Genomic DNA, 23,123 nt, shown 5'->3' on the forward strand with positions numbered 1-23,123 from the left:
AAATCTTTAATAAATAAATAAAAAATTAAAAAAAAGAAAAAAAAAAAGAAAAAAATTCAAATCACTCCATAGAATAGAGTGCAATAACTTAGGTGTTTCTTCACTTGTCCTGGAATTCCAAAATATTTGAGTATTTTTTATGTACTACAATTTCTCCCCTGAAAAAAAACTTTAATTAAAAAATGCCTTAAAATTGACATTCACTTAAAACAGAGAAAATAGGGCCTTCAAAGTAGCAATGATCCTCAACCCAATATAAATGAACCTCAACCTCATTCTTTCCATGTCTTTAAACAAATATCACCACATTTAACTGGTTATTCTCTACATCTTAACACTATGATATTTCCTGTGTGAATTCGATTGAATTCCCTAAAGATAGACTCTTCCCCAGGCTTTGTGATTACGATACTCCTCATACTCAGTAAGTAAAGTGATTACACTTTTCACGCTTTCGTGACAGAAAAGTCTTGAGTTCTAAATTAATCCATGAGCTTTTGTCTTTAACGTGACATACATATCTGTTTTGTCTCATTTTTGTTTTCCTCCAGAAAGAACCCATTAAGATTCAGTGACACAGAGAGTAGGTCAAGTGACCCTCACAGAAGAGGACTCTCTTATAGGGACTGGTCCCTGGGAGTTTAACCATACTCCAGTGAGCATATGGACAATACAAAATAAACTTGGTGTGTTTTTTCTTATTTTTCTTTTTCTTTTGGGGGCAGGTGACAAAAGTGGTGGAATGAACCTGAAAGATGAGTGAAGTCACATGAACCTGAGTGGGATTGAGGTGCAACATGTGAAATTCCAAAATAATTAATAGTAATATTATGTTGGGGGAAAGTATTGCTAAAGTTAGCACCATGCATATCAATTTTGACTTCCATTTCACAATTGCAAATCGAAACATTTTTTAAATTTTATGGCATATTTTACATAGCACTCTATAATTCCTGTGGTAATCACCTTTCCTCTGAGTTGAAAGACAGTGCTTGTACTTTTGCACAGATAATTTGGTTCTTGATATCATTTAAGTATCTCTAGAATAAAGTTCTGTCATCCTCTCCCCATTTCTAGAGAACTTCCTTGTTCATTGGATGCTGAAAATTACACCTTTTCCACAGTTTCCCCACTTCCCCTTCATTTTAATGGAAATTTGCTTTTCTAACATTGTAAGTTAAGGTGTCTTTTTATCGTGGGATATGCTGTCCAGATTATAAGCATTCAGGCATGGACTATAAGGCTAGAATGGACTTTAGTTTAAGGGAGCCCACAAGACTATAGAGTAAAAGTAAAGCGGATAAATTTATTAGACTAATCCATTGGAAGTGTACATCCACATGGAGAAACCTGTTCAGCAGAGCTGTGGAAACACTTGTCTTTGGAAAAGTCACTGTCAAAGTTGTAAAATCCTTGTGAATCCATGATTCTTCCCTTCAAAATACAATTCATTCCCAAAATATCTCAGCAGTATAACTTCTCCTGCATGGGCATTCCCCCACTCCATAAGGCCTTAGAGAAATAACATTCATTCTTTGTTCTAACAGTCAAATTTACATAGAGTCAATCCCCCACAATTACCCTTGCTAACAGACCATGTAGGAATTTCAAAAACATAGGAAGACCTTATCAGACAAACAGGTCTGGATGTGGGTAAAGTCCAGGGTTGAGGGACTTTGGTAATTTTGTTGTTACAAGCTACTACTTTATACAGTAATTGATCAGCCATCTTTTCATGAGCAACTTAACACAACCAAGGGATCTGATAAAGACTAAACCAAAACTCAAGACTTTTTGGCATTATTGCTTTGTGAATAAAATGGCTGCCCTTTGCTATAGATTTTTCACTGTAGGTGACTTCCCTTCTGTTTCATATTTGGGAATTAATCTCCACAGTTCAGAACTCTTTTCCAATAGCTATGTGTGAAAACAGTTTCTCAATTCTAGGTCTCCTTTCTTCTTTTTAGGTAAGTGAAGAGATCTGCCTTCTTGCAATTATCTTTATCAGCAGGCATTTGGTCAGTATTTAGGCCCAGGGAAGCACATTCCATTTAAGATATTCATAGATCTCCAAGGACATAGAATTACACCCTGTGCCCAAAGTTGCTGCTATAATTTTACTCAACTTAAAAGATTCTTAACTCCTTATTCTCACTTTCCCCTCAGTTGACTAATAATTTTAATTCAGGAAATTTGTGGCTTCTTTTTTTCTCTCAAGGACAGCAGAAAGGATAATTATCTGATCCAGAGAAATACTTCCTTCTGGTTGGCAATAAATACACTCATCTATTGACAAGAATGGCTGATAACAGCATACTTTGGAACTAATAATTTAGAGACCTGGTTCTTTACTTTGTATTTATCACTTAAGATGTGTGCACTAGGCCTGTAGGCCCATAACAATTACAACATCTGGTTTGTGTGCTATCTGATCAAGAGCTATGGATTCTCCATGACTCTTCATATAGTTCATTGCTTGGTTAGCTTATTCAATGCATGCTGGGAGAGAAAAAAAAAAGGTGACACACTAGAAATAAACTTTTTAGGCCTTTACTAAACACCTAAAAATGTAGCTAGGACACTAACCTTTCCCTCTAGAATTCCCTGATGATTTAATTCCTTTCTTAACTAACTTTCTCCATTGAGGAGCTCACCAGATGTGTACTAGCCACTCCCACCATTGCAGTCATGGATCTTTGTGTTTTTGTGTCTAAATCCTCATCTGATTTTCTATGGTGCAAAAGAATTCTGACTCTTGACTGGGGCTCAATCATGTGTACCAACAAAAAATACATATTAATGCATTTTAGAAGATAAAACTTAAATGTTTTCATTGTAGGAGTGCATATAGGTGATATTATTAATTATGGAAATATTTTATTAAGAAAAAACCTTGGCTGCATCTGTATCAGGTGTGGTGGTGCACATCTGTAATCCCTGTACTAGAGAAGCAGGCACAGAGGCAGAAGGATATTTGTGAGTTTGAACCACCCTGGTCTAAAAACTGAATTTCAGTCTAGCTGTGACTACATAGTGAGACCCTGTCTACATACACGTATAATTTACATTTCAGTTACATACATATTTTTAAAAATCTGTTAATGTTTACATTCTTTTTTTTTAATTTTCAAGATTGGCCACTTGCAGAGCTTCTGTTATGTTTTTCTTCATATGGCTGGTTTATAAATCTAATTTAATTTGAATACATAGCTGGTTTAATGAATTACAATAAAATTTAAGGGTCTGTACTTTAGTGTGAAGATTATCTCGTCCACCTGAATGGTAAACACTGACGAAGACAAGTGTGCACATACAAACACCCTGACTCCTGTCTCGGGAACATGAAGCTGGGAACTACAAGCCCAGCATGAAATATATTTCATCATGGAACTCAAAGACATAATTAAATCCTAGAATAAATTCAGTATTCATATTTTACGGACCATTCTCCTTCAGCTCCTACCCACATTAAGTCTCTGTGTAGAGAAAAAGCTTCAAAGAATGAAGCTGCCATTTCAAGAGCTTTCGTGTTCCCTGTGAGGACCAAGGCATGGGCTTTGTGTTTGCAGAACTAATGCCATCCTAGGTAGGCATCAGAGACTTTTACAAAAAGCACATTTGTAAAATGTCTTTGACACTGTAGCCAGCATGTAAGTAGTAATTTATATTAACATTTTACTGTTACTGAGGAATACATATTTTTAATTAACATATAATCCTATCTATAAAAATACATTTGAACTTTTATTGTTGTGAATTATTAAATAAACAAATTAGCATGTTACATACAAAGAAAAAAGTTTCAACATTATAAAAGAAAAAGTTATTTTCTTTTGACTGTAAAGGAGCTAAATACAGAGAGACATTTCATTATATGGGCTGCCAAGCTAGACCAGAATGGATATCATAAGGGTATGACTTTAGAATTTGGATCTAAGAACATGATGCTTTGGAAAAGATTTTCTTCTTTTGTTTTCACAGAGGATTAAACCCTGTGGATTGCTTCTATCCCAATATGATAGAACATGCCATCCTGAAAGGTTGTTGTGAACACCTTCAAAAAGTTACTTCACTCAACTACCAACTAAGACAAACCTGGCACAGAGGTTACACCATGAAAGATCTGATTAACAGCGCCCCCATTCAGCATGAAGCAGTTTGAAAAGAAATGTCCATATTCCCAAATATTGTTTATAAATGTTCTTTTACATTTAAAGGGGGATATGATATAGATATGAATAATTTGCATTGGTATGGATTTTAAGGTCAATTTTGTTATATGTATATGTATTTCTGATCTTGATTAAGGTATTATGATTGTGCAGTTCATTTAAAAATGTACCGTATAATTAGGAAATATAGGTTGTTAATGGATAATCATCGATGATAGTAAAGCTTGTAGTCATGTTAGTTAGATTTTCTAGATACATAGAGATATATTTCAGTTAGATAGGCATTCTTCATATCTTTCAAAGACTACGGATTATGGCATTTTAAATGTTTTAATAACTTAGGGCTTTTCAGAACAATGAGACACGTCTGCTCCTGGCAGCACCAATCTACTTCAAGAGGAAGGTGGGCATCGAAGAGGCTCCTTATGGAGTTTGGTAGCCATTTGGGCAAGAAACTGCTCTTGCCTGGACTGATGCATAAACTGGACACAAAGAACCCACAGAAAGAGGGTTACCCAGGTTTTGCCTGCCATAGCAAATCTTAGCTAGACCCTGAGGGGGTTCTTAGGCTGCTACTCAAGTCCCTGATACTTAGCCTTTTGTAATATATGAAAGAGAATTGAAAGGGTGAATGACATAAGTAGTATGCAAGTGTTCATATCTGTACATTGATAAAAGTTCAAAGTGGAAATAACCCAGTGATTGTCTCTGCAACAAATAGATGGAAAAATGTAGCTTACTCATGGAATGCAATGTTGCACATCAATGGAAAGTAATTACAATCTGATTTGTGCTACAACATGTACTTTAAATCAATTGAGAGATGCCACCTGCAAAAAACTATATGGAACAAATGTCTATTCCTATGTAATAGCTATTATATAAAACTCTATCCATAGCCGGATTGAAGGGATGAAGGTAGGAGTAACTGTCTAGGTTGGAGTTTATTTTTGTGCTAGGGAATCTATTTAATAATGTTAAGATAGATCTCTGATAAAAACAATAATCACTGAATACACTTTAAATGGCTGAATTGTACAGTGTCTGAATAGTATTTCAATAAAGCATTTACAACACAAAGTTCTAACACACGGAAAAATTTAAATTCTGGTAGTAGACATTTAGGAAGTAAAAATAAATCTCTACCTTCTGAGCCTACTAAGACCCTGCCATTTTGTTTCTGTCATCTCAGTTGCAACACCCAATGTCTCCTCTCTGGATCTTTCCCAGCCTGTCCACTAGACCCCAGCTTCTGTCCTTCCTGGAACACTGACTTTAGACAGTAGTTTTTATACACCACCCTGGTGTTCTTTCTACTGCTGTGATAAAATAATAATAAAAAAACTTGAAGAGTAAGTGGTTCAGTTGGATTACAGGTTATAGTCCATCATTAAGGGAAGCCAGGACAGAAACTCAAGTCTGGAGCCAGGAACTGAATGAAGTAGAACCATAGAAGAATGCTGCTTATAGCTTGATTCTCAGTCTCACTCAGCTTGTTCTTGTGAATACGGAACTAGACTGGGAGTCCCACTGCCCCAGTGGGTTTGGTGTTCTCAAATTATCATTAACTCAGAAAATGATCCACATATTTGCCTATGTGCCAATGTGATCTGCACTTTATTCCCTCTTTTCAGATGACTCTTGCTCATTTCAAATAGACAAAGACGTGTACAAATTGACCTGTTTTCTTTTTGACACACAAACCATCAGTACTGAAACTTTAACCTTTCTTTTGTGTTCCCCAAGATGCAATGCTAACACTACAATCTAAAATATAACATAACATTAAAATATCTAATGTTCCTTTAATAGTTCCATCTTTCAATTGTGGTCTCCTATAAAATAATATATATTTACTGTGAGTTGTATGCGTTTTGGTGTGGTGTGTGTGTCTGATGTGTGTATATAGCTTGTGGTTTATATGATATGTACATGTGAGTATGTGTTTGCATGGGGTACGTGTATGCATGTGTTGTATGTGTGTGTCAACTGTGTATGTGCTCTGTGTGTGTTCTTCTGTCTAAGTGATTTGTGTGTAGGTCTATGTATAGTGTATGAGTGTGTTCATCTCTATGAGTAAGGGCATTCATGTAGCATGCTGCATGTATAATGGTCAGAGAAAAACTTGAGGTGTGGGTCCTTACAATCTACCTTGTTTGTTACAGGGTATTTTCTTTAGTACTCTAGGCTATCTGACTCCAAAAGTTTCCTGGGAGTCTGTTCTAACATTACTGCCAATTTAGTTCTAGATCTCAACCTTCCTAATGCTGTGAGACTTTAATATAGTTTCTCATTTTGTGGTAACCCCCAAACCACAGGATCATCTTCATTGCTACTTCATAAATTTTATGATTCATAAGGTAAATATCTGATATTCCTGTTGGTCTTAGGAGACTCCTGTGAAAGGGTCATTTGAAACCCAAAGGGGTCACAACCAATAGGATGAGAACCATGTCTCTAGAAGATAAAGGATTATGGACATATACTGCGATGTCCAGCCTTACACGAGTTCTAGAATTCTGAACTCAGGACTTCTGTTGTATGCCAAAGGATTTACAACACTGTGTCATCTCATAGCTTATTTAACAATATTTTTACTAAAAATATGACATTTGTAACTCATGTTGTATTGATGATACTCTTCAATTTAGGAATTAGATTCTATCAACATAACAAAATGGAGAATTCTGCGGTATTCCACCAATGACAAGAAAGCTGCACTACTCCAAGCAATATGGTGCCCTTGGATTTCACACATGCTGGACTCTGCAAATGACCATAGTAAGCAGAAGGCCGCAGGAATTGTCCATCTTGTTTTCTATGTTTTCCCTTTAGACCCAACTTCAATATGACTCTAGCTCCTTCTATCTTCTGGAAGTGCTTGAAATTCTGACACTTCTTAGATGATCTTTATTTTCCTAACACTTGTAGATTTGAATTTATTCTCCTTTATACTGTTGTTCTTTAAGTTAAGGGAAATCTGAAAGAAATGAGAATGTGAACACGCACACACACTCCACAGGCTCATTAATAGATTAAATGTTCACATATTAAAGGCATTGGTGAACTATCTATCTCCAGGAAAGTCCATTTCTATAGGAAGGAATCGATGAGAAAAGAGCAAAGGGAAGAGCTTCCTTCTTGTTTTTGGAATCAAAGAAAACACATATTATAACTAAGTCAATGCAGTTCATTGACCCAGAAAAATCCACAAGTCTTTCATCTCAAGTTCTTTCCTGGAGGACAGTAATTTCACTAGCCATGGAGGTCTCAGGGTTCTAGTTCCTCTGACTCTAGCAGTAAAACATTCCCATCTAGAGTCACAACTTGTCATGGGAGCAGAGGCACTCTTTCTTCATGTGTTTTCCTAATGCCTCTGTGCTGCAGAGCATCCACCAAGGCCGACATCCCTACCATCACACATCACCACCCTAGCTGTGATGACTATTCAAACTCAGCCTGAAACTATTACACGTGAATTCTGGGGCGCATTTCATAAACTGCTTTCATTATAAATGTTAAAAATCCATTCTGCTTACAGAAAGTTCTGAACTAATATGTCATCACAGATTAGAAGAAGAAGCAATGTACTTTGTGAAAGTTTTGCTTTGTCTGTGAAAAGGGGACAGAGCAGGTGACTGGTTGTGGACACCCAGGACATTTTTCTCATTTGACCTCCAGAGGGCGCTGCTGCACTGCTGCACTCACCAGCGTTCTTCAGTTCAGATCTTCCCCACCTGCTCACATCTCATCCTTCTTTTCCCTGCTTGTTTTTAGCAAAGGTGTGTGACAAGAATCAGATTTCTCCAACCTGTGTTAGCAGCACCATTGTTTTTAGCTGAGTAGGACACTTCTCCAGCAGACTCTTCCTCACTCCTATTTTCAACTCCTGCTTCCTTCAGTCACTTCCTTCCTGTCCTGTTCAAGAGACTTCTCCCAAGACAGAGCCATCCTCTTGCTCAGCCGTGCTCCTGGCGCTCCTCCTAGTGCTGGGAGTACACTCTCTCCTGAATGCGTATAGCTTCCTTATGGTCTCCGTATCCTGAGATTCTGACTGTCCTCGGTAAAATCCGCACTGCAGTTACTGGCCTACAATTCCTTTCTAGGAGACTCCATAGCACGGTCAGTGACTCAGTCTAACACTAGTGGTGTCGCTGTCTGAAGAATATTCTATGCAGCTGAGATGACACTATTCCTCAAGTATCGCACCTTACCTGCTCTGGTATGTCCAGCACCCAGGGACTGCAGTTGTCTCCTCAGATATTATTCTGTAGACCCTGTGGCTTGAGAGGTTTTGAGACTGAATTTAGCAAACGTGAGTCTTCCTTCCACCTGAAGAAAGCCTCTGTGCACCTGAGCAGTTTGGCTGTGTACATTTGTGTTCTGGGTTCACGGTGTCTGGGCCTGCATGGGGAGCTGAACGTAAACACCCACAACAGTGGAAAGGCTCAGACTCAAGGTCTCTCCTTAGGTCTTTGAATGATCTCATGCATCTGCCTTTGCACAGCTCAGTTCCAGCTACAATATCCACTGTCTGGCTTTGTCTCAGAAATTCTTTGCTTATTTTCAAAATTATCTAATGCTCAGTCATGGTTCTATAGAATGGAGGAGACTGTGTTGCTATCTGTGAGAATCATTTCCGAAGTGGGCATTGCTTAAAGCACAACTACATTATGTGGCTGATTGTGTCTGCAGGAAAACAACAGAAGCTGGACTTCACTTTGTAACTTTTCTAGTTACATCCATCTTCCTGAAAAGTTTATGATGCCATTTTTATTTACATTGAAGAATAGTCAATAATTTTTATTATCCATTCATCAGTTGAGGGTCAATTTAAATTGTTTGTACTTCCTGGTTACGATAATAGAGCAGCAATGAATATAACTAAGCAACTATCTGTTGAGTAGGATGTAGAGATCTTTGGACATAAACTGAGAAGTGGCATAACTGGATTGTGTGTAGATTTATCTTTAAATTTTTGAAGATTCTCCTTACTGATTTCCTGAGGAACTCTATTTTCATTCCCTAATAGTGAATGCAGGTACCTTTCCCACACACAACACCCCCCCCACCAACATTTGTTGTCAGTTATTTTATTGATTTAGATACTGGGGCACGATGAAATCTCAAAGTTGTTTCAATTTGCATTTCCCTAATTGCTAAAGATAATGAAAATTTCAAAATATTTCTTGTACATTTTTATTTCTTCTTTCGAGAACTCCATCTAGACACTCTTGTCTTTTGACCATCTGCATTTCCTTCACCAGGAAGTGATGGGGTGAAAAGTTTTGGTTTAATAAGACTTCTGAACATGGCCTAAAGTCACTTTTGTTGGTGGTGTCTGTCCACTAGGGGGCACTGCAGTGCCTAGGAATTACAAATCTTAGTTTGAAGATCCCAGAAGGGACTTAAGGACATAAAGCAATCCAGTCACAAAGCAAGAAGCAGGGGTGATGGTGTAGAAATCACACCTATCTTTAGTTTTCAGTCATTCTAAAGAAAACTAGAGCCTGTTTACTGGAACCCATTTTGTCTAGCAATCTATTTTAAAAACAATTCTTTGAAGCTAAGTAACATGGTGAACCACAAGAAAAACATATATAGACCCATGTAGAAAGTCGAAATAGACAAGCTCGTCTGAAGAAATTGGGAGCATGGGGGAAGGGGAGAAAGGAAGGTATAAGGGGAAAAGGAGGGGAAAAGGGAAAGGGAGGAGAACTTGAGGGAACGGGATAGTCGAGATGGAGTAAGGAGAGAGATGAGAGCAAGGAAAGAGATATCTTGATTGAGGGAGCCTACCAGGGCTAGCAAGAAACAAGGTTCTAGAGAAATTCCCAGGAATTCACAAAGATGACCCCAGCCAAGACTCTAAGTAATAAAGGAGAGGGTACCTGAACTTGCCTTGCATTCTAGTCAGACTGATGAATACCTCAAATGTAATCATAGAACCTTCATTCAGCAACTGATGGAAACAGAGGCAGAGACCTGCATCAGAGCACTGGAAGGAGCTCCCAAAGTCCAGTTGAAGAGTGGGAGGAGTGAGAATATGAGCAAAGAGGTCAAGACCCTGATGGGTACACCCACTGAAACAGTCTCCCTGAGCTAATGGGAGCTCACCAACTCCATCAGGACAGGGAAGAAGCAAGCATAGGTCCAAACTAGTCCTTCTGAGTGTGGTTGACCATTGCATGGCTGAGGCAGACTAAAGGGCCTCTGGCAGTGGCACCAGGATTTATCCCTACTGCATGTACAGGCTTTTGGGAACCTATTCTCTCTGAATATATACCTTGCTCAGCCTAGATATTGTAGGGAGGGCTTTAGACCTTCCCAAGAGCAATGTGCCTTACCAACTCCCTCCCCTCCTCCCACTCCCTCCACTTATCCCCCATTCTAAAACTTTACCAGTGGATAGCAGGGGTGGGGGCAGGGAAAGTGGAGGGAGTGGGAGGAGGGGAGGGAGTTGGAACTTGGATTGTTATGTATAATGAAAATAGTTTGTTCTCTTTTTAATAAAAATAAAAGAAAGGAAAAAAATCTTTGAACATGTAAGCAAAGTAGAATCTCACTGGGCATTATGAGGATGGATACTCCAGAGAAAACATCTCCATTGCTTTCTTGTTTTTTTTTTTTTTTGGTTTTATCCTTAAAGTTTCCTAAATGCAAAGAAATAGAAATTGTTCCAATGCCCTTTATATCATATATAATATATATGCATAATTCATATGTGAAAGAAGAGAAATACATATATATGAAAGAAGAGAAATAAGTACCCAAAAAGAAAAACTTTATAAGAAAGGATAGGAGGGCAGGGCCTCACTGAATTGGAGCTGGCATTCATAGCCTGATCTGAATCAGCAGTGTTCTCCTGTGCAGCACAGTGGAAGAGCTGGGCAGAAGACAAGAGATGGAAAATAAATCAGGGTGGAAACAGGAGCGGAGCATGTCTTGATTTTCTTATAGCCTACAACTGTGTTTGGAACGTTTTCTATGCACAAGATGATTTAATTGCAAGACATTCCTTTTATTCTACATAGTGCACTACATGCTGATTTGTCAAATAGGATAATTTAAGAGACCTGCCAGGAATTCTTTGTTAGGTCTATTGACCACACTGAAGGGTGGATCCATGCCCAGCATCAGATGGCCAACACTGAATGAATCCAAAGATGATGTTGTATGACACTGCTTAGTTTGAGCATTTTTTGGTCTTAACTGATCTTTTGTCTGTGTTTGTATATATTTTGTGCTTTTGTGAGTTTTTATGTGTGAGTTTCTAATTTGTTATTTTTTAAAATTCTGCTTTTTTGGGGTTTTATTTCTTTTCCTCTCTTTATTTCTAAAGAGAAAGAAAAAGAAAGAATATGGAATTGGGTGGGTGAAAAGGTGTGGAAGTTCTTGGAGATGATGGAGGAGATGTGACCATGATCAGAATATACTGCATGAAAAAAAAATTTCAAGACAGAAAGCAAGGCTCATCTAACCACTGGAGCCATTAGTATTCATACCAATGTTCTGCGCATATGAATTCACCTTTCTCACATATTTTTTCCAAACTCTCCTTATAAGAAGAAGAGTTACATTAGGAATATAGTGTCCTGGGCTCTACATCTTTGTCCTCCACAGTTGTGGAGCAATTGCCTTGCAGAGACATGTGGTGGAAGTGGGTGGGGTTTCTTGTTCATATGAAAGAGAATCCTCTGTGATTAGGAGAGAATCTTGTGTGTAAGCACAAGTATTTCTGAACTCAAGACTTGCCATTCTCATAGCTGGAGAGAAGACAACATCAGCAATTGAACAGGGGCCATGGAGGGGAAACTGGGAGCTGTGCTGGGGATTCTGTGGGTGCACATTTGCTGTGAGTTATATTCACCTAATTTGCTTTAGGGATTCTGCAGAGATGTCAGTGGTTGAGGGGAATGAGCTGACACAGAGCTCCTGTGCAGTCATCCTCATGCTGTGTCCTGGGATGTTTGACAGGTGTGGGTGGAAACCCTTCATTGACTCTGGTTTGTTTTTCTGTTTCCAAGCAGGGGTGCGAGGAGTTGAGGTGCAGCAGAGTCCTTCAGCTCTGAAACTCTACGAGGGAACCATTTCTGCTCTGTCATGCAATTTTTCTACCAGCATCATGAGTTTGCAGTGGTTCCAGCAGAATCGTAGGGGCAGCTTCATCAATCTTTTTTACCAGGCTCCAGGAACAAAGGTGAAGGGGAGGTTAAAGTCTACATTTGACTCCAAGGAGCGGTACAGCACCCTGCACATCAGGGATGCCCAGCTGGAGGACTCAGGCACCTACTTCTGTGCTGCAGAGGCACAGTGCTTCCATCAAGCCTGCAGCCTGGCCCCAAATTGCAGCTGTTCATGCAGCTACAGCCCTGACATGGGGAGACTCTACAGGAGACTTTTCACAGTGGAGGCTTTATCAGACCACCAATTACAAAGAAGGAGTGAGGAAACAGAAAATTACCACTGCAGAAGTCCATACTTAAACTCCTACTGAGGTGATACTGACTTGAAGGATACATGCTCAGAAACATCAGCCTCATGACTAAAATCTACACTTTATCAAATGCTTGTGCTAACATCACAAAATAAGCCCTCTGACACACTCCAGAATCATCTTGGTCTTTTCTCAGAACTGGAAACTGAGAACGATTGTTTTCAACCTGTATTTAGAGAGCACAAAACAACTCTTACAGCTAATCTGCTCAATATGAAGTTGAGAAAAAATTAGGTTTGAAGATTTAATAAATTATGTTGTACAAGGTAAGACAAGCAAATATTATCAAACATGATATGATTTTAACAATGTCTTGATATTTTAAAAAACACAATCCATTTAGTTATGCAATATAAAACAAATTTTTCACATCAAAAATTATGACAGGCAAAAGATAAATGATAAACTAGAGAGACATATTTGCAATTTGTATTGCAATAATGCTTGTAGCGATTGATTCTACAAAATATTTACACATCTGCAATGTAATATTCATGCAATACTTCTCAATAAAGCACTGCTTTTGAATGGAAAACTAATAAATGTCCCTCAATGGGGGATGAATTCATTACATGATAATTAACAAAGTTCAATTTTATTTTATTTGACTATAAATTTAATTTCCCCAAGATCAAATATCAATTCATTTATGTTATGGGAGTTTGTAAACCCAGAAAGGATCTTCCTAATTTTTCAGGGACCTGACATGGAAATGGCATGTATGATAGATGTCTGAAGAAGTGAATTTCCATACTATGAGACAATTTCTCTCCAGTCCAATGCCATTCTATGCCTGACACTATATATATATATGTATATATATATACATATATATATGTAGAAGAATTCATGGAAGCCCCTTGTTCAATTCCATTACAAGGCAGAAGCTACATGAAAAATGTTATAAAATGATTAGATAATAAGTGAACATGAATAAAAAGAAACTCTGCTGTCCCATTTCTCCCTTAGCATTGTGTCATTACTTGACTCCTGCAGGAACAGTCGCCTCATGGACAATCAACTATTTTCAGCTCTGCATGTTGTGTCTCCAAAGGATGTCATCCAATCTATCTGATAACAAGAACCAATAGCTCCATTCTGTGTAAACCTGGGGCTCTTTGAGCATGAAAGACTCAGTCCGTACCACTGTTATTCTTTTGTTTTGTTTCAATTGAAAATATGTCTTTTTTCAAGAAAATATATTCTGATCAGTTTTCTTTTCCTCATCTCCTTCCTGATTCTCCCCACCTCCCCACTCATCTACCATTACACCATCTTTCTCCATCTCTGTAGAAAACACACAAGCAAATAAACAAGCAAACCAGAAAAAAAAAACAAAGCAAAGAGAAAAAATAAGCAAAAAACATGAGAAAAACATATTAGTTGAAAGACATATGCATACACAAAAATCCATAAAAATACAAAATTTGACATGAAGGGCTCACAGCTGTACCACTGTTAACTAGATATGGAAATAACAAGTCTAGCTTAAAGATAGACAAATACATTTTATTTACTATAAGGGGAAAAACTCATGCCATAGGCATGAAAGATCCAAGATCTGCTTGACCATGGGGAAAACTAGACAGAGAGTGTACCTGGGTGGTATACAGATTTTTATCTCCCGGTCCCAGAAAGCCATGCCTAAACTAGGTTCAATCTCTTAAAGATTATTGGTTAATAAGGCTTTCCTCATCATCTCCCTGTTTTGTCTAAACAAGAGTGATCCAAATCCAATACAAAACTATATGCAATAGGAACAGATATCAAATATTAAATTACAAACAACCTGAGCAATATTAAGCAAAGAACACATGATAAATGTTTTAATAAGAATCTTATTTTAAAGAGCCTAAATCTTGTATCGGAAATAAGCTTGGCTAAATCATAAGAGGAATGTAGCTACAGTTATCCAATCTTCAACCCCATCAAAAGCCTAAAAGGGAAGTAATATTACTTGAGCAGGCAAGAAGTGTAATCAGGCAGCTTCCAAAGTGAGCAAACTATGACAGAGACAATTAGCTACCTAAGCAATCATCCAAAGGCTGTTGATTATTACTTGTACTAGATAGAGGGTTAGGGTGAAAACTATGTTTGTTCAACAAAAAAGAATAATAATAATGGGTAATAGAGTAAATACTTGTGAGCTATTATTTGTGAATAATTTGCATTGCTGTAGTTTTTGTATGTTGATACAAGTTCAAATTATAATTGTTATTTTGTTTACATTACTTGTACACCTATGCAAAATTATTCTGTCAGGTTGTTTATGTGTCTGCTTCTACCTCTGTTTAGGACATTTAGTATATTGATACAACTTTTAGAATATATTTTCATATTGCATTATATATTACTCCTACCTCTGATCAAGATACTTATAGATTGTTTACATTTTAAGATCATTGTCCTCATTTGTTGCACATTTGTTTACAGATTATTTAATATTCTGACATGAAGTTTTAGTCTTTAAGTCCTACACCTATTAAAAAATACATGTCAGTATAATAGTTGTTCATGTTTGTTGTACATAGTCAGATCAATTAGGTTCTTTACATACACAGAGAGTGCATTCTGTCTAAATAAGTAATCTTCAACCACTTCAAGGATCTGTAAAACATGACGTTTAAATAATTTAGGGTTCTGTTGACATGAGATATGATTGCTTTTAACAGCACCAAGATATTCCTGAGAGAATGTTGAGCACCAAAGACACTTCACTCAGAGCTTGTTTATCTTGGCACCATTGGCTTTTGGGCAAGAAACTGCTCTTGTCTGGAATGCTTAACTGGACACACAAAAAAATGATTGCTAAACTTGCCTAAAGGTGAGAGGATCCTTTGGGATTCCTGCTTCATAAAAGAGTCTACAAGACATTGTGAAAGATACAAAGAAAATGTGACTTACAAACTGCCAATATAGGCAGACCTGTCTTTGAAATTTCTGCTTCTTAAAAATTCTGTTGAATACTATGGGTTTGTAGGCTGAAGATGGATGCCTCAATGGTACAAAAAAAAAAAAACAAAAAAACAAAAAAACAAAAAACAAAAAACAAAAACCTTTTGATGACTGTCCAGGCAATGAGATGTCTCTGTCAATTCTAGAGATTTGAAAGTTGTTTACAATGTGTTTCCTGTTTACTTATATATCTTACCCTTCTGAAGTCTTTGATGAAGTTAAAGAATTTATAGTTATAGTTTTCCTTAGTTATGATAAAAGATAAAGTAGATATTAATATTGTAACTATAATTCTTGCTTGATAACTGTTTTGTTATATGTAATTTTACTAAGTTAAAGACTTCCTTTTTATTTAAACAGAAAATGGAAAGTGATGTGGGAATCCCCTCTGTGTGCTTTGATTACCATTAATGAATAAAGAAACTGCTTTGGATGGAGGTGGGTGGTCCTTGGACTTCCCACAGGGCAGGGAACCCTGATTGCTCTTTGTTCTGATGAGGGAGGGGGACTTGATTGGGAGAGGGGGAGGGNCAGGCTGGCCTCGAACTCACAGACATCTGCCTGCCTCTGCCTCCCGATGCTGGGATTAAAGATGTACGCCACCACCACCCAGCTATCTTTTAAAATGCTTTTCTGTATCTGTCTCCATGATGTAAAACAGCTTTCTCAACACAGACGGGGAAAAAAAATCTTCCCATAGATGTCTATGATTTAGAATAATTCATTTAGAACGACAAAGGATGAATATCTTTGCAGTATAATTCCCTTTGATCCCCCATCATCTGATCCTGCCTGATTTATTTTTTCCCAGCTTTAAACCTAGGTCCTAAACTAGAGAGATACTTGAAATATTACTGTAGCTCTATTAAGGAGTACCCTGGATAACCCTCCACCTCTTTAGGGGGGGAAATAACACCAATAATAAATGATAGCCCACACGATAGGCAAAGAATATCAAGGCAACAGATTCAGCGGTGGTCATGATGAAACCAGGTTTGACCAAGGTACCCATGCTTCCTGTCTGGAAAAAAGAAAAAAAAACAAGGATGGTTTCAAAGTGGTAGCAAGAAAGCCTCTTGAGACTGGTAAAGAATAAAGATGAGACCATGCTTTAAGAAAGCACAGTGTGTCCAAGAATACTGGAAATCCAGTTTGAGGGCTGCAATTAAGTATAAGAATACTGCTGAAATAGAAGGAACTAGAAAAGTCAGATCTCATTAATTTGTGTAAATTTGTGTAAGCCTCCTTCAGAAAGAGGCTTAATTTAATTTAATAGACTCTTGCAAGCAATTGATATTTTGAAGAAGAAAAAATATATATGGCCAGATGCCTCTGGAGGATTATTCTGGCAAAAGAAAGATGTCGCGGGAGGAGAGAGAAACATCAGGTGGCTGTTCTGAGCAAAATGTACTTAAAACCTAAGGGAAAATGGTTGCTTAGGTGAGGGAGGATGAAATAAAAGATTCAGTGGCCATCGTGGACATTGGGTCAGGATGAAAAGTCTCCTAATGTAATTGCTGAGCAAGAAGTCCAAGATTTTCTAACATTTTAAACCAAAAAGTCATGGGCCGCATGAATATGACAACAGAAAAAAAAGTCTTATTTAGGGAATATACAATGAGTCTTATTTTATATTTTTAATGTATCATAGATAGTTATTGTGTCTCTACTTTATAAATAAAAAACAGAGATCTGATTCAAATGCAAAAAAAAAAAAAGAAACTGCTTTGGACCTATAGCAAGGCAGAATTTAGATAGGCAGGAAAAACTGGACTAAATGCTGGGAGGAAGAAGACAGAGTCAGAGGGACACCACGGAGTTGCCAGAATCAGACATGACAAATCTTTGCTGGTAGGCCACAACCTCATGGTGATACACAGATTAATGGAAATGGGTTAAATTAATATGTAAGAGTTAACCAATAAAGAGTTATATCTAATGGGCCAAGCAGTGTTTTAATTAATAGAGTTTATGTGTTATTATTTAGGGGCTAAGCTAGCCGGTCAGCCAGGAACATACAAGTGACCCTTCTTACTACACAGCTGGGTGTACAGCCAAGATGAGCAGGTGAGAGAAAAGACAGGATTCCTAGAAAACTATGAGCAGCCAGTTGGATCCTACCCCTAAAACATAGGCAAATAAGAACATTGCTTTTCACTTGTTTTTCCTTCTAATGTGACTAATTAAAACAGACTAAAAACTTCTATATAGATTTTACCTATCCAGAAAGTGGACTACTGCAGACCATGGAAGAGTGAAGGGCCGTTACTGGGGAGACCAAGAGCACATGTTATTAGCTATAAAAAACTCTATATGCAAGTCACACGAACCAAAGACAAAGCATATATTATTAATTTGTGGCTATTAGATACCTCCTTCCCAAGACTGGAGACTAGCAGCACTTGTAAGATTGACAATATTGACAATCTTCAGTAGAGGCCCAGGCTAGTAGTCAATAAACAGCCAAGGGGAACACCTGGCAAAGTAAATAGACAGAGAGAAAGAGAGCTTCAAAATGTGACTGTTCCCTAATGAGGTGAACAGCATGCGAACAGAGCATTGTCATCATCTCCCCAGTTGGGTCAAAAGAGGAGGAACCCAGTGTGGAATTCCTAACTGTCTCAGCCCACAGTAATCACAGAGGAAAAACCAGTCTCAGTAGAAATGACCTCAGCCTTTGTCCAGTGCCTGAAGTGTGTCATAAAGATGCCCAGATGGGCTGTTCTACGGATTTTCCTCTCAACACCCCTCCCACTCACAGGAGTTTCCCTTACTCTTCCTTAACCTCTCTCCTGTCCTTAAATTTCCTTAATAAAGTCTGCCTTTACTTGTTTCCTCATGTGTCCACATCTTTTGTTATCAGCAGCTGAGACAGTGAGCAGAGACCTACTGTCTCAGGGCATGTATTATGTAACTTCATGTCTATGAACTGCTCAGAAATTCTGCAGAGATAAAAAGTAGATGAGGGGTTGCCTAGAGGGCATTGCATGGGCAGAAATCATCTGTGACTGCTCATGAGCAAAGCCTCCTTTAGAGCAGTGGTTCTCAACCTGTGGGACACGACTCCTTTGTGGGGAAAGGTCGAATGACCCCTTCACAGAGTTCGACTAATACCATCTGAAAATACATATTTTTACACTACAATTTATAACATTAGCAAAATTTTGAAATACCAAGGAAAATTTTATGCTTGGGGATCATTACAACATGCGGAACCATATTAAAGGGTCACAGCATTAGGAAGGTTGGCAACCACTTTCCTAGAGGGATGGTGAAAATATTCTATGATTAATTATGAAGACGGATGTATATTTCTGTGAATGCACTAAAGCTCTGGAATTATATCGTATTTGTAAAATCATATAGTACATGATTCCTATCTCAACAGAACTATCACATAAAACAGATAACAACAAAGGATGCTGAAATATTTATTGTCCTTTTAAATCAGTCTTGATTATCCACACCATTTGAGCACAACAGTAATGGACTCTAGATGAAAGGGTCTCACGTTGGTCTGATCTCTGTTCTCAACCACAGCCTTTTCTTTTCATATGGACTGGCACTTAATGACTGTCATCACCTGACTAGCCACACACAATGGGAGCACAGTGAAAATGTATTAAGTATGAATACATAGTTGTCATGTCAAACATTGTTACATTGTCACAACCAGGCTTTCCCTGTTCTAAATTTGTGATTTTGGATGATGAAGGATGAGAATCAGTATGACATTTGAATTTTACATATACTTTTAGTGTTGAAGTGATTTATTCAAAATACCCCCTGGGACAGTAGAAACATTAAATTGGAGTCATTTTGAGTCATCACACATAACTTCTCTTGGTCCTGTGATGAATAAGCCTTAACTACTGCATCTGCCTGTTAGATTATTGCTCAGTTCGTCGACTGTCAAATCCTACGCCTTGTGACAAAGAGCATGGGCTTGAAGCTACCTTCAAATCAAAAAACAAAAAAAAAAAAGGAGAGCAAAATTAATTTGGTCCTTGAGAAAACATCAGAGAAACAATTCCAGTTTCCGAATACATGCAAATAATTCAGTCTTTCTTTGAAGAAAGTGACAGGAAACTCTCCACTGAATCTCTTCAGTAGAAGGAGGGACCATATCAAAAACTCCATCCTGGATTTTAGTTTTCAGGAAAGGTGTTCCCTTGAACAGTCACCAGAGGGGGCTATGAAACTAAGCTCCTTCCAGGCCGAGACAAGGCTGTCCATGGGTGTACAGAGGATTTCATCCCTTCTGTCACCTTATCATTTTATAAACACATAGTGAGTGCATTGACAGATTTAAACACATGAGGAAGCTCATTGTAAATGGCAAAACAGACAGATGAGCCCAGCCCTTACCCAGGGAAAGTGAGGGAGGAGCAAGGCATGGCCATGCAGCCTCAGCCACTTGGAAACTAAGGTTTTGTTCCCTTGAGATGATGAATTTTTATTCGATCATTTTTCTTTTCTGTTTGATTTTTGGCAGTTTCATACATATATACACTATGTTGTGATTATATTCACGACGTCCTCCATTACTCTCTGTTAGACACTTTCTTTTCCCTCTGGATTTTTCTTCCCAATTAGTCCCCCACTGGCTGCACTACTGAAGAAAATGACATCCCCAAGCAACCGCTGACAGTAATAACTCCTAGAAAAGTGGATGTGGGAGTAGGGAGCATGTTGTGAGAAAGCCTGAGCAATAGAGTAAGACTTAGTCTCAAAAGAAAGAATGAAAAAAAGAAAGGAAGATAAAATGAGATAAAGGAAAGAAATCTATATGGATTGGAGATGTAATTCAGAGTTAGAGCATTTGCTGAACATTCAGCAAAGCCAGGGGGTCAATCTCTAGTTTGACAAGTAATCAATAGGACAAGTAATTAACATAGAGGTCAATTTTAAATAACTAAATATTTATTGTTACTGAATATCAACAAGTTCAGTTTTATAACAGAGCAGAAGGAATGATTTAAGTTTTATTCCTGCCCATATTTCCAGTAATCACTTTTGATAAACTAGTGGAAGTATTTCTACCTCCCTTGTCAAATGACATTGTTTTATTTTCTTCTCCAAATATTGTTTTCTTGCCCCTCATTTCTTTTCTTTCCTATTTACTCTCTTCAAGGCATACCACTGCCAGGTGAGGTTAGAGGTGAGATTTGTGTTAGAGCACGGTTCACAGAAGATTGTCATGGGCAAGCAAGTCATTGGTGTCTAGACAGTAATCCCAGTTAGAAGAAGTAGGAGACAGAATCTTTTTTGCAGGAGTCCACCTAGGAGGCTAGAACACCAGAGAACTTTACTTTTATCATGTTTTTTTTTTTCTGCCATACTGATCATGCACTGTTAGGCACTTAAGAAACTATTTTCATTAAGTATGTTACAAATAGTTTCTTCTACAGTGTTGTTTCATTTTTAACTTGGTTTATCATAATTTTGATGGAAAAAAGAAGTTGGCATTTCTAAAGGTTAATTTATTTCTGCTCCTAAGACTTTTATATTATCAATATAAATAGGAAGTCCTTCTTATTCTTATAGCACAAAGCTCAATAAGAATTTCTGAAATAAAGAACAATTCCTATCAGTTCAGCAGCACACTAAACTATCAATTGACACTGAGTTTTGCCTGTCCTATAAACAAGGGGAGTAGAGTTTCCTTTGAAAGGTTTCGTATATTCAGACAAATCCTTGTTGAGTTTAAGCCTTGAAATGATCTCAACAAAAAACTCTAATTGGGGATTTTGCAAGAAAATTGTTTTCATCTTTAAATGTTATATTTAAACTTTGGAGGTAGAGATAGACCCAACCAAAAGACACATGACTAGAGCCACCTACAAAGAAGGGTTCTTGAGGAGGGGCAATGCTGGAAAGTGCTGGTTTGTGGCTTGAGGCCTCCCATCCTCCCATCATACACAGATTCTGTGCTCAGACCATAGAACTTCTACTTGCTCTTAACTATGAGGTGCATGAGTGGAATTCCTATTCTCCTGACTTTGGGTAAGTGTTCTGGACCTACAGAAGGATGATTTTTGTACATAAAGACAAAGAAATATGTCTGCTGCCTCTACTTCTCCCTCTGTGATTTTCCAAGGTGCTGGAGAGAATTGGTGTCTGTAAGATTCTTTAGTCTGAGCATTTTCAGCATGAGCAGCTGCGTATCCCACTTGTGGACTTATATACAAGAAGCTCCAGGCTCATTAAGTTTGAGGAAAGTGGGACGTGGGCATCTTTTCCTTGGCTGTGTGATTCTGCACGGTGAAAGAGTAAATTTTAGCAATTTCCTCTGGTCCTGAGCAACATACAGTACCCAGCAGCAGAACTCGGGAGAAGAGTTCTGAGGCATCTGAGAGCCTGACACTTAGACACTTCGGTATTGAATGGTCCAAAGTTGATCTGTTGCTTCTTAACTCCTTAGGTATTGTAGTTGATGCTAAAACTACACAGCCAGATTCAATGGAAAGTATTGAAGAAGAAACTGTACACTTGCCTTGTAGCCACTCCGCCATCAGTGGGAGCGAGTACATTTACTGGTACCGACAGGTTCCTCTTCGAGGTCCAGAATAAGTGATTCAAGGACTACAACAAAACACAAGCAATAGAATGGCCTTTCTGGCTATTCCCTCTGACAGAAAGTCAAGTACCTTGATCCTGCCTCGGGTCAGCCTGAGCGATGCTGCTGTGTATCACTGTATCCTGAGAGAAGCACACTGTGACAGACAGGGCTGCACCTGTGCAATATCTGCCTGGTGGGGGAGGGGAGCAGCAGCATCCTCTAAAGAGGCCTCTGCACAGGAATGAGTAGAAGCCCTACAGGGGAAAGAGAAGGCTGAGGAGCCCAGCAGGGGTGGGAAAGGAATGCTGAGCCTGGGCAAGAACGCTGACAGCAGATAGACAGACATGCCTGCAGGGCAGCTGATAGCACAACTTCCAGTTCCACAGAGAGAAGAGAATGAGAACTTCTGACTCTTCTTCATTTGAAAAAAAAAAAGTTTATTTCTGTGTAAACCAGAGTAAAAACTGATGAAAAAATCTGCTGTGGGACAATGGTCTTTATCCTTTCATTTGTATTTTAAATAAATGCTGATTGGCCAGTAGTCAGGCAGAAAGTAGAGCTAGGGCAACGAGAATTCTGGGAAGAGGGAAGTTTCAGTCTGCAGTCATCATCCCGACACAGAGGAAGCAATATGTGACTGCCTTGCTGAAAAAAGTAACAAGCCACATCGCTAACACAGGCGAAAAATTATGGGCAAATATACAGTATAAGAGCTAATAAGAATCCTGACCTATAGGCCAATCAGTTTATAATTAATGTAGGCCTCTGTGTATTTATTTGGGACTAAACAGATGTGGGACCTGGTGGGAAAGAAACCTCGGTCAATAAAAATCCTTTTGGATTCAGGGAAGAGTCCAAGCTCTGGGACACACCATAATCACTATGTCCTTCTAACATCCCTAAAATGCAAAGAAGCCTCAGATTTCTTCCATTTTTT

The 23,123-nt window shown here is 38.2% G+C and overlaps 1 gene segment (V, D, J or C); it reads left to right on the forward strand.

Annotated features, from left to right (window-relative positions):
* Positions 1-11,975: 11,975 nt before the first annotated feature.
* LOC126509639 (T cell receptor alpha variable 22-like) lies at positions 11,976-22,197 on the forward strand. The segment is given in 3 exon segments: positions 11,976-12,027; positions 12,203-12,616; positions 22,049-22,197. Coding segments are annotated over 3 exon segments (615 nt in total).
* The last annotated feature ends 926 nt before the right edge of the window (positions 22,198-23,123 follow it).

The sequence above is a fragment of the Alexandromys fortis genome, unplaced genomic scaffold (genome assembly GCF_014885135.2).
Source record: "Alexandromys fortis isolate MF-2015 unplaced genomic scaffold, M_Fortis_MF-2015_v1.1 scaffold_87, whole genome shotgun sequence".
Taxonomy (NCBI): domain Eukaryota; kingdom Metazoa; phylum Chordata; class Mammalia; order Rodentia; family Cricetidae; genus Alexandromys; species Alexandromys fortis.